Consider the following 13,947-nt stretch of genomic DNA (forward strand, 5'->3'; position numbering starts at 1 on the left):
GGAGCATTGAGGTCGGTGTGGAGCATTGAGGTTGGTGTGGAGCATTGAGGTCGGTGTGGAGCATTGAGGTCAGTGTGGAGCATTGAGGTCGGTGTGTAGCATTGAGGTCAGTGTGGAACATTGAGGTCAGTGTGGAGCATTGAGGTCGGTGTGGAGCATTGAGGTCAGTGTGCTGACATGTCTAGCCACTTACATGGACTCCAGTTTTCCATCAGCTGCTTGTGCCAATGTTTATGTCTCCTTCTACTATTAAAACTCTCATGCGTGTCCTCATTGCCTCAAGATTTGATTTCTCAAATGTTTTTCTGCGCTGCATCCCCTCCATTTTGCTCCACAAATTGCAGTTAGTCTTTGTTTTCTCTGACAGAGTCCCGGGAACCTATCAACCCCAATATTCTCCACTTCCTGCTCGAGTCCTCTTTCAGCTCTTTTGTAAAGTACTCTGAGACAGTTTCCTACATTCCATATAAGTGCAACTTGTTGCTGGTACCTTGTGTCCTCTCCTGCTCTTTATAACGCTGGTGCACTATTGGCTTTGGTCTTTACTTAGGTTTCTGAGTAAAATAAAAATATCAAAGCATGGAATCGGGTTTCATATCAATGTTAAGCCAAAACAAAATATAGCCCATACGTTGTGTGATCTGCAGATGGTCTGTTACCCTCTTCTCCTGGATGTATAGCAGAACCTTGTCCTGTGAACCACTGAAAGATATTTTCAGTTTCTGACGAATCTATCTGCTGCTTCCAACCACATGAGATCGCATTATCGAAATCACAGAACTTACTAACTGTAGAAAGAAAATATCAGAATTTTTCCATTGTAGCTTACAAAAATATTTCTAATGCAGCTAATTGCAACATTCTGCAGGATCCTATCGTAGATTTTGGAATAAATCTAGTCGCGCTGTAGATTTGTGGAGCAATCTCAGTATGATTCACTTCAGCAAAAGCAGTATGAAACTACCGCGAGGAAGCAGTCTCCCACTGTTTTGATTTCACACAACTGTGAAGTGTATATTAAACTTTATTTTCAACCTTGGTAATGTTAGGAAATAACTGACTTTTACACAGTAAAAAGGTCACAACAGGTGGGATGCTGGTGAGTGAAGCTTTGCATATGTGTGTAAGTATACATGCCCAAAGCTTCATTTTCCCTCACTAAAGCAGTGCAAAACCATCAGTACAACTCGGTGTTACAGGTTTGCAACACTTTTAAAAGTACGTACCAGTATTAAGCAGATACCTGCGGTATAACAGGGGCAGTAAAGACATATAGGAGTAGATTTTTGGGCCTAGAATCAGCGTGTGCCCGAACCGAGAGGCTGAAGGATCGATGTAAATTGGTCCTCGGGCCTGGTCAGCATACTGGGCAAGAGCTGCAGGCGCTGGATGCGCTTCCACAGGCAGCTCACCCGAGCAAAGAGATCAATGTCAGGCAAGTCCCGGAAGGCATACAGGGGGTTGGGGGGGAGGGGGTCATTGCAACTACTGTGGAATCAGAGAAGCTCCTGCTCCTCCGAGCTCTATGGGAGTGTTTTTTAAAAATATTTTTTTTGCTTTAAACCTACCTTTCATTGGTGGCGCGGAGGCCACTGAAGAATCCTGAGCGAGGCAGGCCCGACGCATATTGACAACATACTTCTTGATTGGGTCCTTCAATAAGTGTTAAGTCTCTAATTTATATGTTTAAGGGGCATAAAGCTTGTTATAGGCGTTTGCCTGGGACGCCTAAAAAAAGGCCCCCATGAATTTAGCAGTTGGACCAACGCCTGCACAGATTTACCTCAGGCCTTCCCATTGCTAAATCGGTATGCTTTGCACCCGTTTTACACCTGAAAAATGGGTGTAATGCATACCACTTTCTACCCCATTAAGCCAATTTTCACAGTGCTGGGAGAATACAGGGATAGCTATTTGATGGAGAAAGCAGATCACAAAGATTTGAAGTTTATGGGGACAATAAAATAAATGGAAGAAAAAAGGGAAGTGAGAATGTAAAATAAGTTTTAAAAAATGGAGTGGGGAAAAGAAAGTTAAAGCAAAAAAATAATTTAGGCATAACTGTAGTGTATGTACTTTGAAGAAGGAACTATATTCTGCAGCCCCTGTATACTGCAGTACCAGTAGTGACCACCCCTGTATATAAGCCTGTGAAGTAACTTTGTATAGTAGTTCCAGTTTTGTCTCCATTCAGTAAACACCTTTTATAACCAACTCCTGCAGTCCGTGTCTCAATTACACACGGACGTAACACTGGCGACGAACAGATCCAAACTTACCTACAGTTCTGCACTACCTCATGGGGATCCATCCCTGAAGCGAAGTTGTTAGAGGTCGAGGCCAGAAGGAAGAAAAAAAAAACAAACACAGGAAACGGGCATCGACCGTGGGCAACCGCCTCTGATTCATCGAATTCGAAGATTTGCAGGAGAGGCTGTCGAGAGCGGGGCTTGGTTATCCTGTCTATGGTGTTCCAGCTAATCGGGCTGGTGGCAGGTAGTACACTGATCCTTCCTGGGCTGTGGCGGGCTAGAGCTCGATCGGGTGGCTTTTCAACGGGGCCGAGCAGCGTTGTCGGGAAGAGGAGAGAGAGAGGGTGGAGCACACCGGGCGCGGCCGGTGCTACGAAGTCGGGCAGAGTACAGACCCGAGAAGAGGGAGGGAAGTGTCCCATAGGGTTTGCTCTGATGACGGGAACAGTAATTAAAATAAAAGAAATTAGAAGCGCAGAAAGCCGCGAGGAGCTGCAGTTTGCCACGGGGACCGCGGAGAGCGGCGTTAGCAGCAGCGCAGGGGGGAAGTGCGCGAAGACCATAGGGCGTCGCTATCAAGGCATAAAAACACCAGCAACAGCACTAGCAGCAGCGGTGAAGACAGAAAGCGCAGGAGGCGCCATCTTAATCCAGCGGGGAAGAAGGCAAAGCGCGGAAGGCGCCATTTTGTTCAATCGGGGAAGAAGGCAAAGCGTGGGAGGCGCCATCTTAGATCTCCAAGATGCCGAAGACTGGCAATATCACTGCCTTCGATAATGCAATAGAAGACTGGACCACGTATGTGGAAAGAGTCGAAGTATGTTGCAAGGCAAACGAAGTAGCCGATGAGAAAAAGGCATCGGTACTACTAAACTTAATGGGCACAAGAACGTACGGCCTATTGCGGAACCTGATCACTCCAGCCAAACCGATGGCGAAGAGTTTTAACGAAATTGTTGATATCCTACAGGAACACCTAAATCCTACACTGCTGCTGATAGCAGAAAGATTTAAATTCCACAAGAGAAATCAGCATAAAGATGAGAGCAATGCTGATTACCTTACGGAACTACGCAAGCTATCAAAGCACTGCCAGTTCGGAGCAGGACTGGCAGATACCTTACGGGACAAATTTGTCTGTGGACTCCTGAGTGAAGGAACCAGAAGAGGTTACTCTCAGAGAAAGAGCTGACGCTAGATAAGGCTTTCAGCGTGGCAGTATCATACGAAGCAGCAGCAAGGGGAGATGCGGAAATACAGCAAAAGCCACAGGAATACGGCACCCATGAAATGACACGGGGATTTGAAAAATGCTATCGCCGCGGCAGAACAACCCATGACCAGAAGGACTTCTGGTCCAAGGACAAAATATGCAGGCAATGCAGAAAGATGGGACACATTGCACTAGTTTGCAGGTCCAGGAAGAAGACTAACGACAACAAAAAGGCTACTAAGGAACAGTACAGGAAAGTACAAAAGATGACGGACAGTAGTTCCGAAGACCAGAAGAGCGATAGTGAATCCGGGAACAAGAGACTAAGCTGTCTCAAACTTCACAACGTAATTGCAAAAGAGGATCACCGAACCATTTGGGTCACCCTCACGATAGCAGGGTCCCAAGTCAAAATGGAATTGGATACATAAGAACATAAGAACATAAGAAAAAGGAGCAGGATTAGGCCAATCGGCCCCTCGAGCCTGCTCCGCCATTCAATAAGATCATGGCTGATCTGATCCTAACCGCCAATCCACTATCACAGAACCATCTCCTGAATCTAACAGAATTAGACACACGAAATAGGAGCAGGATCAGGCTACATGGCCCCAGGGCCCACTCCGCTACCCACAGGGCCATGACTGATCCGGATCCGGATCAGCCCTGACCATCATGAATCGACGAGACTACGAGCGGCTATTCTCACACATACCCTTGAAAGACACATCCATTGTCTTGAAGACGTATACGGGGCAGAAAGTATACCCCAGAGGGAAAATAAGGGTGCCTGTCGAATACAACGGCAAGGAAATACAGAAATTTTATCTGTACATACTGCAAGATGGTGGACCACCGTTATTGGGACGTGAATGGATCAGAAAGATAAGTTTAGACTGGCACTCCATTCAGGCACTGACTGTGGCTGGTAAAAAGGATGACGATGTCACACCTGGCCAATTGTCAAAAATCTTAGCTAACGCTAAAGAGGTATTTCAACAAGAACTGAGAACTCTTTAAGGCGTAACCGCCTCGATAAAAATAGAAGAGAATGCAATTCCCAAGTTTTTCAAAGCAAGACCGGTACCGTATGCAATTCGCCCAGCCGTCGAGGCAGAGCTGGAGAATCTGGAGAATGCAGGCGTGTTATCTAAGGCAGACTGGAGCGAGTGGGTGACACCCATCGTTCCTGTCATGAAGAAAATGTTAAAAAATAAGTCTGAGGAGCCAAAGAAGGTTCGCATCCGTGGGGACTTCAAGGTGACGGTGAACCCAGTCCTTCACACAGTACAGTATCCTCTCCCGAGGATAGAAGATATTTTCACCTCACTATCTGGAGGGAAGCGTTTTACAAAAATTGACCTAGCACAAGCATATTTGCAGATGGAGGTTGAAGAATCCTCTAGGAAGTATCTCACGATAAACACTCACAAAGGTCTTTACCAGTATAATCGACTGGTATTCGGAGTAGCATCAGCTCCGGCGATATGGCAAAGAGCGATGGAACAAGTCCTGCAAGGGATTCCGGGGACTCAGTGTTACTTGGACGACATCCTTGTGACAGGTGAAAATGACAGTGAACACCTTGCCAACCTAGAGCAGGTGCTCACTAGACTAAGAGAACATGGGCTACGAGCCAATCGCCCCAAGTGCGAGTTTTGTAAGAAACAGATATCGTATTGTGGTCACGTGATTGATGAAGAGGGGTTACATAAGTCCCCTGACAAAATTGAAGCGGTAGTTAAGGCTCCAGCGCCTGAAAATGTGTCGCAACTGAGGTCATTCCTCGGATTGGTGAATTACTACCATAAGTTTTTGCCGAATTTGTCCACAATTCTGCACCCACTGAACGCCCTACGACAAACTGGAGTAGCATGGAAATGGAGCGATGAATGTAAGCGGGCCTTTCAGAAGTGTAAAGACCTAATCACTTCAAGAGAAGTATTGGCTCACTACAACCCATCACTAACGATAAGACTGGCGTGTGATACGTCTCCCTATGGCATTGGAGCGGTACTGTCACATAAATTCCTTGATGGTTCAGAGAGGCCGATAGCTTTTGCATCACGCTCGTTAACTTCAGCCGAGCGTAACTACGCCCAGATTGACAGAGAGGCCCTCAGCCTGGTGTGGGGGGTGAAGAAGTTCAATCACTACCTGCACGGTCAGAAATTTACTCTACTAACTGATCATCAACCTCTTGTCTCCATTTTCAACCCTCAGAAGGGCGTCCCGATAATGACAGCACAACGGTTACAGAGGTGGTCCCTTTTCCTAGGGGCACACCAATATGACATCGAGTGCAAAGGAACTAAACAGCATGGGAATGCTGATGGATTGTCGCGCCTACCGTTGCCGACAGTGGAAGAAGCACCTGCAGTGGATCCTGTGGAGATATTCCACTCGACCATAGTCGAATGTCTACCTGTGACGAATGCAAACATAGAAAAGGAAACACGAAATGACCCGACACTCTCCAGGGTCTATGATTTAATGGTGAAGGGATGGCCAGCACATGGCGAACCACTGTTGCCAGCATTCTCGCCGAGAAGAGAACAGCTGTCAGTGTGCCGAGGAACCTTGATGTGTGGATCCAGAGTAGTAATTCCACCCAAATTGAAGGATAGAGTGCTCAATGAGCTTCATGAGGGTCATCTGGGAGGGGTAAAAATGAAGAACTTAGCCAGAGCGTTTGTGTGGTGGCCGGGAATTGATAGAGAAATCGAAGAGATGACCAAGAGCTGTACAGGATGCCAGAAGGTCCAAAACGCCCCACCACAAGCCCCTCTACATCCATGGGAGTGGCCCTCATCTCCATGGCAAAGGGTGCACATTGATTTTGCTGGTCCATTTATGGACTCGATGTTTTTAATTGCGGTGGATGCACATTCAAAGTGGCCAGAGGTAATAAAAATATCCTCAACCACCACAGAAAAAAGTATCACAGTCTTACGAACCATATTCGCCAGAAATGGGCTGCCTGAACAGATTTGCTCCGACAATGGACCACAGTTTGTGTCTGAAGAGTTCCGGAGGTTCTTAAAGAACAATGGTGTTAAGCATTACACATCCGCCCCATATCATCCAGCAACCAATGGATTGGCTGAGAGGTTCGTTCAAACATTCAAGAAGGCTTTCAAGGCAATGTGTAATGAAGACATACCCCTACAACACAAGGTGGATACATGCGGTTACCAACCAAACTCCAGCCATGATGTTCTTCAATCGAAGACTAAGATGCCGCTTGGATTTGGTTAAGCCAAACATCAGAAGAGATGTGGAGAACAGGCAGTTTCAGAATATGAATGAAAGGCCGACCAGGAGGTTTAAGGTAGGTCAACCAGTTTTGGCCCGGGACTACCGCACAGAGAAATGGCAGCCAGGAACGATCTGCACACGGCAAGGACCTCTAATGTATACCGTGGACGTTGGAGAGAGCATTGTAAGACGCCATGCTGACCAGATTCTAGAGTCACTGGAAAACGTCAAATCCACACCACGATCCAATACACCTGGTGATGAAACCGAAGTACCAATTGCATCTACCTCAGAATCGGTGATATTGGAAGCAGACGAACCAAACAACGACGTTGATCCCAAATCAACTTTGCCAGAAGAACCTGATACCCCAAAGAGGCGTTATCCGGACAGAATCAGGAAGCCTCCTCAAAGACTGAATTTATAATTGCTTAACTTCAGCTAATGTATATAGCAACTGTAATTGTAAATATGTTATTTAATTATTAATCGAATGTTATGTACTGTTTAGCTAAAAGGGGAGGAATTGTAGTGTATGTACTTTGAAGAAGGAACTATATTCTGCAGCCCCTGTATACTGCAGTACCAGTAGTGACCACCCCTGTATATAAGCCTGTGCAGTAACTTTGTATAGTAGTTCCAGTTTTGTCTCCATTCAGTAAACACCTGTTATAACCAACTCCTGCAGTCCGTGTCTCAATTACACACGGACGTAACAATAATAAGACAAATAGAGTGAAAGGAACAAGAAAGAAAAAGATAAAAATCAGTGTGAGACTAAGGGAAAGAGCAGAGAATAAAAATCGTATGGAAAACCTGTTTACATTCAAATTTTCATAACAGGGAAAAATAGTAAGCTGGTTTATATAGGAGATTCCAACAGTATTAATCTAAGTGCTGATGAATTTGTTGATATGGACATCATCTGATTTCTGTCTCAAAATATTATTTTGCTATCATCTGTATTTTTGTAACTCTCCATTTTAAATGCATTTTCTGAGGTTAACATTTTATTGTTCAATTCTCCCATGTTATCTTTCTGTATATAATTTATGTATAGAAAACAAATGGAATGCTTACCACAGAGCAATTCATCTGTCTTGTCAGAACAATCTTCCCTGAAATCACACTTCGTGATGATGTCAACACACTCCCCGTTCGTTTTGCAAATAAATTCATTCACTGTGCAGTTATTGGGCGGAAGTGTGGAAGGTCGTGGTGGTCCTGAAGGTGTTGTTAGAACTGCTGCTGGTAAATCACCTGAACAAGATCGATAGTTACAGTTATCCTGGTTCTGAAATGGATTTATGTGTAAACTGCATAGAAGAAAGAAGCCCCCTCCGCGCCCCTCTGAATCCCATCCTATCCTGGCCATACACTGGATATCTGTTAACTACTGTTTCTGTTTTCTCTGTTTCTACATCTCAGAATTCTAGCTCTGGAATAAAGAACACCGTTAAACTTTCTGGCAGTCACCAAGTCTGAGCAGTCATTGAACAATGCCAGGTGAAAAGAGAAGCACGGTAATACATGCAAAACCGTGATCCGCTTAGAGTTCTTCTTCAACAAACCATTGACATGTCTTTGTTGAGAACTCATATTAACTTTCAACATAACGGTGTTCTATTGATACCAGAAGATGAGAGTTGGAAGAAAACAGACAGGTGTTGCAGGGACTGTGTGACAAAAATTAAGCATTTTTATTTATAATGTATCATGGCATTGGATTTTTTGGCCAAAAACAGAAAGGCAGACTATTATCTGAATGGCAATAGATTGGGAGAAGGGGAAGTGCAACGAGACCTGGGTGTCCTTGTGCATCAGTCGCTGAAGAAGGCAAATGGTATGTTGGCCTTCATAGCGAAAGGGTTTGAGTACAGGAGCAAGGATGTCCTGCTGCAGTTGTACAGGGCCTTGGTGAGACCACACCTTGAGTACTGTGTGCAGTTTTGGTCACCTTATCTGAGGAAGGATGTTCTTGCCATGGAAGGAGTTCAGCGAAGATTCACAAGGCTGATCCCTGGGATGGCAGGAATGACGTATGAGGAGAGATTGGGTCGATTGGGCTTATACTCGCCGGAGTTTAGAAGAATGAGAGGGGATCTCATCGAAACTTATAAAATTCTGACAGGTCTGGACAAACTAGATGCAGGTAGAATGTTCCCGATAGTCGGAGAATCTAGAACCAGGGGTCATAGTCTAAGGATAAGGGGTAAGCCATTTAGGACAGAGATGAGGAAGAATTTCTTCACCCAGAGAGTGGTGAACCTGTGGAATTCTCTACCACAGAAGGCGGTTGAGGCCAAGTCTTTAAATATATTCAAGAAGGAGTTAGATATATTTCTTAGAGCTAAAGGTATCAAGGGATATGGGGAGAAGGCAGGTACAGGGTACTGAGTTTGAATGATCAGCCATGATCTCATTGAATGGCAGAGCAGGCTCGAGGGGCCGAATGGCCTACTCCTGCTCCTATCTTCTATGTTTCTATGTTTCTATATGGGGTTGCAAACCTGGTTCACTCTAAAAATTGCTCTGCTTGTTTTGATACAGTAACCCCAGAATTTTAGACACCCTCCTGATCTTTTCTTTTTGGCTCACTGCACATTTTCCTCACGCCTTTGTAAAGCGCATTGGGATTCTTTTGTCCATTAAAGGTGCCATATAAATGCAATTTGTTGTTATTTTTGTCATTCCAGCCTGTTCCAGACATTACCCAATAGCTCAAGGTGGCTGATGGAATAACACAGGCTCTTCAAAGGCCTGCAAACTGCCTCTGAATAGTGTCAGATTCAGTGATCTTCTCTCTCACTGCTGCCATCTCAGTTCTTTATATTTATTATACTCGTCTTATTAATTCCACACTGAAGGTTAAAACCTTGATTTTCATTCTGACATTCACAGTCATGTTTGAAGCACATGTTCCAGACCAGTCCACACTTCACAATGACTGACAGCTGAAGTGATATAAAGCACAAACCTTAATCTCGTGCATGAGCAAAGTCTGAAACTAAAAATCATTTGCAAACATTGCAGAAGAGGTAAAAATTTCCTTGGGAGATTTTTTGTTTAATGAGAGATTAGTAAATAGATTTCAATTTGTGTTTTGGAAAAATTATTATGAAAGAGCCATGTAGTTTAAAAATGTTATAATATAGGACACATAATGATGATGCCTTCATTCAACATTAATTAAGTGGTAAATTGATTAATCTGAGTTTTTTTAATCTTGACTTTTTTTTATTCTGTGAGAGTCAAGTAACAATCATGCACCAATGGGGAAAAATTCGGTACATTAGCGCCTCCTGTTAGCGGCAGCAGATGGCAGCAGCTAGAGCATTATCGCTGGGGCAAGGCGAATCCAACACCGCACGCCACACGCTAAATCCCGCCCCCACCCCATAGCGCTGCCGCTAATAGTTATCGCCAGGAGCCTCAACGTCAGCTGGATCATGATGTCAGTGAGTGTGCAGTGCTCACTTACCGCCTGATCTGCGAAATTGATTGCCGCCACCTATCTTAGTGCCTAGAGTAAACACTGACAGGGAGTGCTGGTGTGAAGCAGCAGGAAGCTGGCTTCAGGGACGTTATTTAAAGGGATCACGAGTAATGACTCACAGCTGTCAGGTTAGTCAAGTTTCAGTGGAAAAGTTTCATGTAGTGCAACAGTTTAATTCAATAATTTCAAGGTTATTTTGTATGAGGAGTGTTGTGGCAACTAAAAAGTAGCTATGGGGGAAAAATGCAGTTGTTTGCGCCTCCTGTTAGCGCCTTAAGAGGGCGCTAATGGGGCGCAAAGCAACTAGTGCCCGGGCGCGGCGATGTCGAGTGCGCAATGCCCCGTTAACACCCCGGACGGGATATTGAGTGGCGCCCCCTGCCTTACTGCCTACCGCTAGCAACAACAGGTTGAGGGGAACGTTATGCTGTCAGAAAGGGACTAGGGGAGCGCTATTTAAAGGCGACCGCTTCCTGCCTTTTTTTGTCGGTGACATTTTTGCACCACGCATTCTGAGAGAGAGAGAGAGACTTCTGGAGAGATTCAACACTGTGTGAAGGAGTTTTGAGTACTGAGCAGCACTTTGCAGGTTTATTTTGATTTGTCCTTCCTTGCTTCGCCAGCACTGTGAGGTAACGCATCGCTCCTCGGCCTTTGCACCTTAAGACAGGTGTGAAGCGCCTGATTTAGCGCTCCAATCACCTCCAGGGGCAATAAAAGCCAAGTTTGCTGTCGGAGGCGATAATTAGCACCAGGCGGTAAACTTTGCACACAGCCGATAATGGCGCCCCAAATGGGGCGATACCAAATTTTTCCCCCTATATCTATTCTTAAAAAATTCAAATTGCTACACTTGATTACATTAATGGGGGCTGTACTCGCAGTTGACCTCACCCTCCAGGATCTATGGTGGAGGGAGCAGATGCAGCGAGAAAGACTGGAACATGTGCCCAGAGGGAGGAGGAGGGCTATCAGGGCTCTCAACAGGAGGCCAAACCCTCTGTGCACTTCTCCTACCTTCAATTAAGTGAGGAGCAGTATATTAGAAGGCTCCGCTTCACCAAGGAGGTGGTCACAGAACTCTGTCACCTCCTGCAACAAGACCTCCAGCCTCAGATCAGGGTGCGCACTGCTCTCACAGTAGCAGTCAAGGTCATTGTCGCCCTCAATTTCTTCACCAGTAGATCCTTCCAGTCTGCAACAGGAGACATAGCTAACATCTCACAGTTCGCCGTCCATCGCTGCATCCGGGTGGTCACAGAGGCTCTCTACATTAGGAGAAGGGACTACATCTCCTTCCCCATCACCAGAGAGAAGCAGGACGAGCGTGTACATGACTTTGTTAGGTTAGCGGCATTCCCCATGGTGTAGTGCGCCTTTGACTGCACCCACGTGGCTTTGCGGGCACCTCATAACAATCCTGAGATCTTCCGTAACCACAAAGGCTACCACTCACTTAATGTGCTGTTGCTATGCAACCACAGACAGTGAACCTTCAATGTCAATGCCCGCTATCCTGGCAGCAGCCACGATGCCTTCATTCTGCGCCAGACCAGTGTGCCAGCACTCTTCCAGCCACCACGTCAAGCTCATGGCTGGCTGCTCGGTGACAAGGGCTATCCGCTCTCCACCTGGCTCATGACTCCCCTCCGGAACACCAAAATTCCTGCCCAGCACTCATATAATGAGAGTTGATGTAAAAAAACTACTAGGCACTTGGTCTAAGCGTTAAACAAAGCTTTAATCAACTGTTTTACAACATGGAGGTCTAGTTGTGTCCTTCACTAGTTCCTGTTAAGAATGTCCTGCGCAAGCTGAGCCCGTGCCCGAGTATTTATACTCTCCCTGGACAGCGCCACCGGCAGGCCGCTCAGTTGATTCATGGCAAGAGCCATGCTGCCAACAGGAACATCTTTGAGAAGACCATCGGGCTGCTGAAGCAAAGGTTCTGCTGCCTTGACCGCTCTGGATTTGGCTGAGTGGGTGTCCCATTTCATCGTGGTCTGCTGCATGCTCCACAACCTGGCCATCATGAGGGCCCAGCCTTTGCCACCAGGGATTGCGGGACCACCTCAGGAGGAGGAAGAGGGAGAGGAGGAGGAGGATGAGGAGGAAGAGGAGGAAGAGGGAGAGGTGGAGGACGACAAGGAGGACGAGGAGGAGGAAGAACAGGAGTGAGGGAGAAGGCAGCCATTCAATCGACCTTCCAGACGGGAGGTCCATGATTGCCTCATCAGACTGCGGTTCGAATGAATTAAACCTCAGATCTCCATTGCTCAGCACATCCCCATCATTCCATGCCTGTCGCAGGCAATATAACAGCGTAAAGCTGAAATGAAACATAGAAGACAGGAGCAGGAGTAGGCCATTCGGCCCCTCAAGCCTGCTCCGCCATTCAATGAAATCATGGCTGATCATCCAAATTCAGAACCCTGTCCCTGCCTTCTCCCCATATCCCTTGATCCATTTAGTCTTAAGAAATATATCTAACTCCTTCTTGAATATATTTAATGAATTGGCCTCAACTGCCTTCTGTGGTAGAGAATTCCACAGGTTCACCACTCTCTGGGTGAAGAAATCCCTCCTCATCGCTGTCCTAAATGGCTTACCACTTATCCTTAGACTGTGACCCCCGGTTCTGGACTCCCCAACCATCAGGAACATCCTTACTGCATCTAGTCTGTCTAGTCCTGTTAGAATTTTATAAGTTTCAATGAGATCCCCTCTCATTCTTCTAAACTCCAGCGAGTATAAGCCCAATCGACGCAATCTCTCCTCATACGTCATTCCTGCCATCCCAGGTATCAGTCTGGTGAATCTTCGCTGCACTCCCTCCATGGCAAGAACATCCTTCCTCAGATAAGGCAACCAAAACTGCACACAATACTCAAGGTGTGGTCTCACCAAGGCCCTGTACAACTGCAGCAAGACATCCTTGTTCTTGTACTCGAACCCTCTCGCTAGGAAGGCCAACATACCATTTGCCTTCTTAACCGCCTGCTGCACCTGCATGCTTACCTTCAGCGACTGGTGCACAAGGACACCCAGGTCTTGTTGCACTTCCCCTTCTCCCAATCTATTGCTGTTCAGATAATAATCTGCCTTCCTGTTTTTGCCACCAAAGTGGATAACCTCACATTTATCCACATTATACTGCATCTGCCATGCAACTGCCCAATCACCCAACCTGTCCAAATCAGACTGGAGTTTCTCGGCATCCTCCTCACAGCACACATGCCCACCCAGCTTTGTGTCATCTGCAAACTTGGAGACATTACATCTAGTTCCCTCGTCCAGATCATTAATATATATTGTGAATAGCTGGGGTCCTAGGACCGATCCCTGCGGTCCCCCACTAGTCACTGCCTGCCACTCGGAAAAAGACCCGTTTATTCCAACTCTTTGCTTCCTGTCTGCCAACCAGTCCTCTATCCAAGTCAGTACCTTGCCCTCAATCCTATGTGCTTTAACTTTACACCCTAATCTCTTATGCGGGACCTTATCGAAAGCCTTCTGAAAGTCCAAATACACCACATCCACTGGTTCTCCCTTATCTATTCTACCAGTTTCATCCTCAAAAAATTCCAGTAGATTAGTCAAGCACGATTTACCTTTTGTATATCCATGTTGACTTTGTCCGATCCTGTCACTGTTATCCAAGTGCTCTGCTATTACATCTTTTATAATGGACTCTAGCATTTTCCCCACTACCGATGTCAGGCTTACCG

At 46.0% G+C, this 13,947-nt stretch overlaps 1 protein-coding gene across 1 annotated transcript in view; it reads right to left on the reverse strand.

Moving 5' to 3' along the window:
• Window positions 1–13,947, reverse strand: part of malrd1 (MAM and LDL receptor class A domain containing 1) — a 408,505-nt gene that overhangs the window by 359,744 nt on the left and 34,814 nt on the right. Inside the window, exons 3-4 of the mRNA XM_085987833.1 lie at window positions 7,804–7,983; window positions 632–788 (exon numbers count right to left, since the gene is read on the reverse strand). Of these exons, the coding sequence (XP_085843959.1) occupies window positions 632–788; window positions 7,804–7,983 (337 nt within the window). The remainder of the gene's footprint in view (window positions 1–631; window positions 789–7,803; window positions 7,984–13,947) is intronic.

Source organism: Somniosus microcephalus, chromosome 5 (assembly GCF_052327205.1).
Source record: "Somniosus microcephalus isolate GS21.2 chromosome 5, FLI_Smic_1.0, whole genome shotgun sequence".
Taxonomy (NCBI): domain Eukaryota; kingdom Metazoa; phylum Chordata; class Chondrichthyes; order Squaliformes; family Somniosidae; genus Somniosus; species Somniosus microcephalus.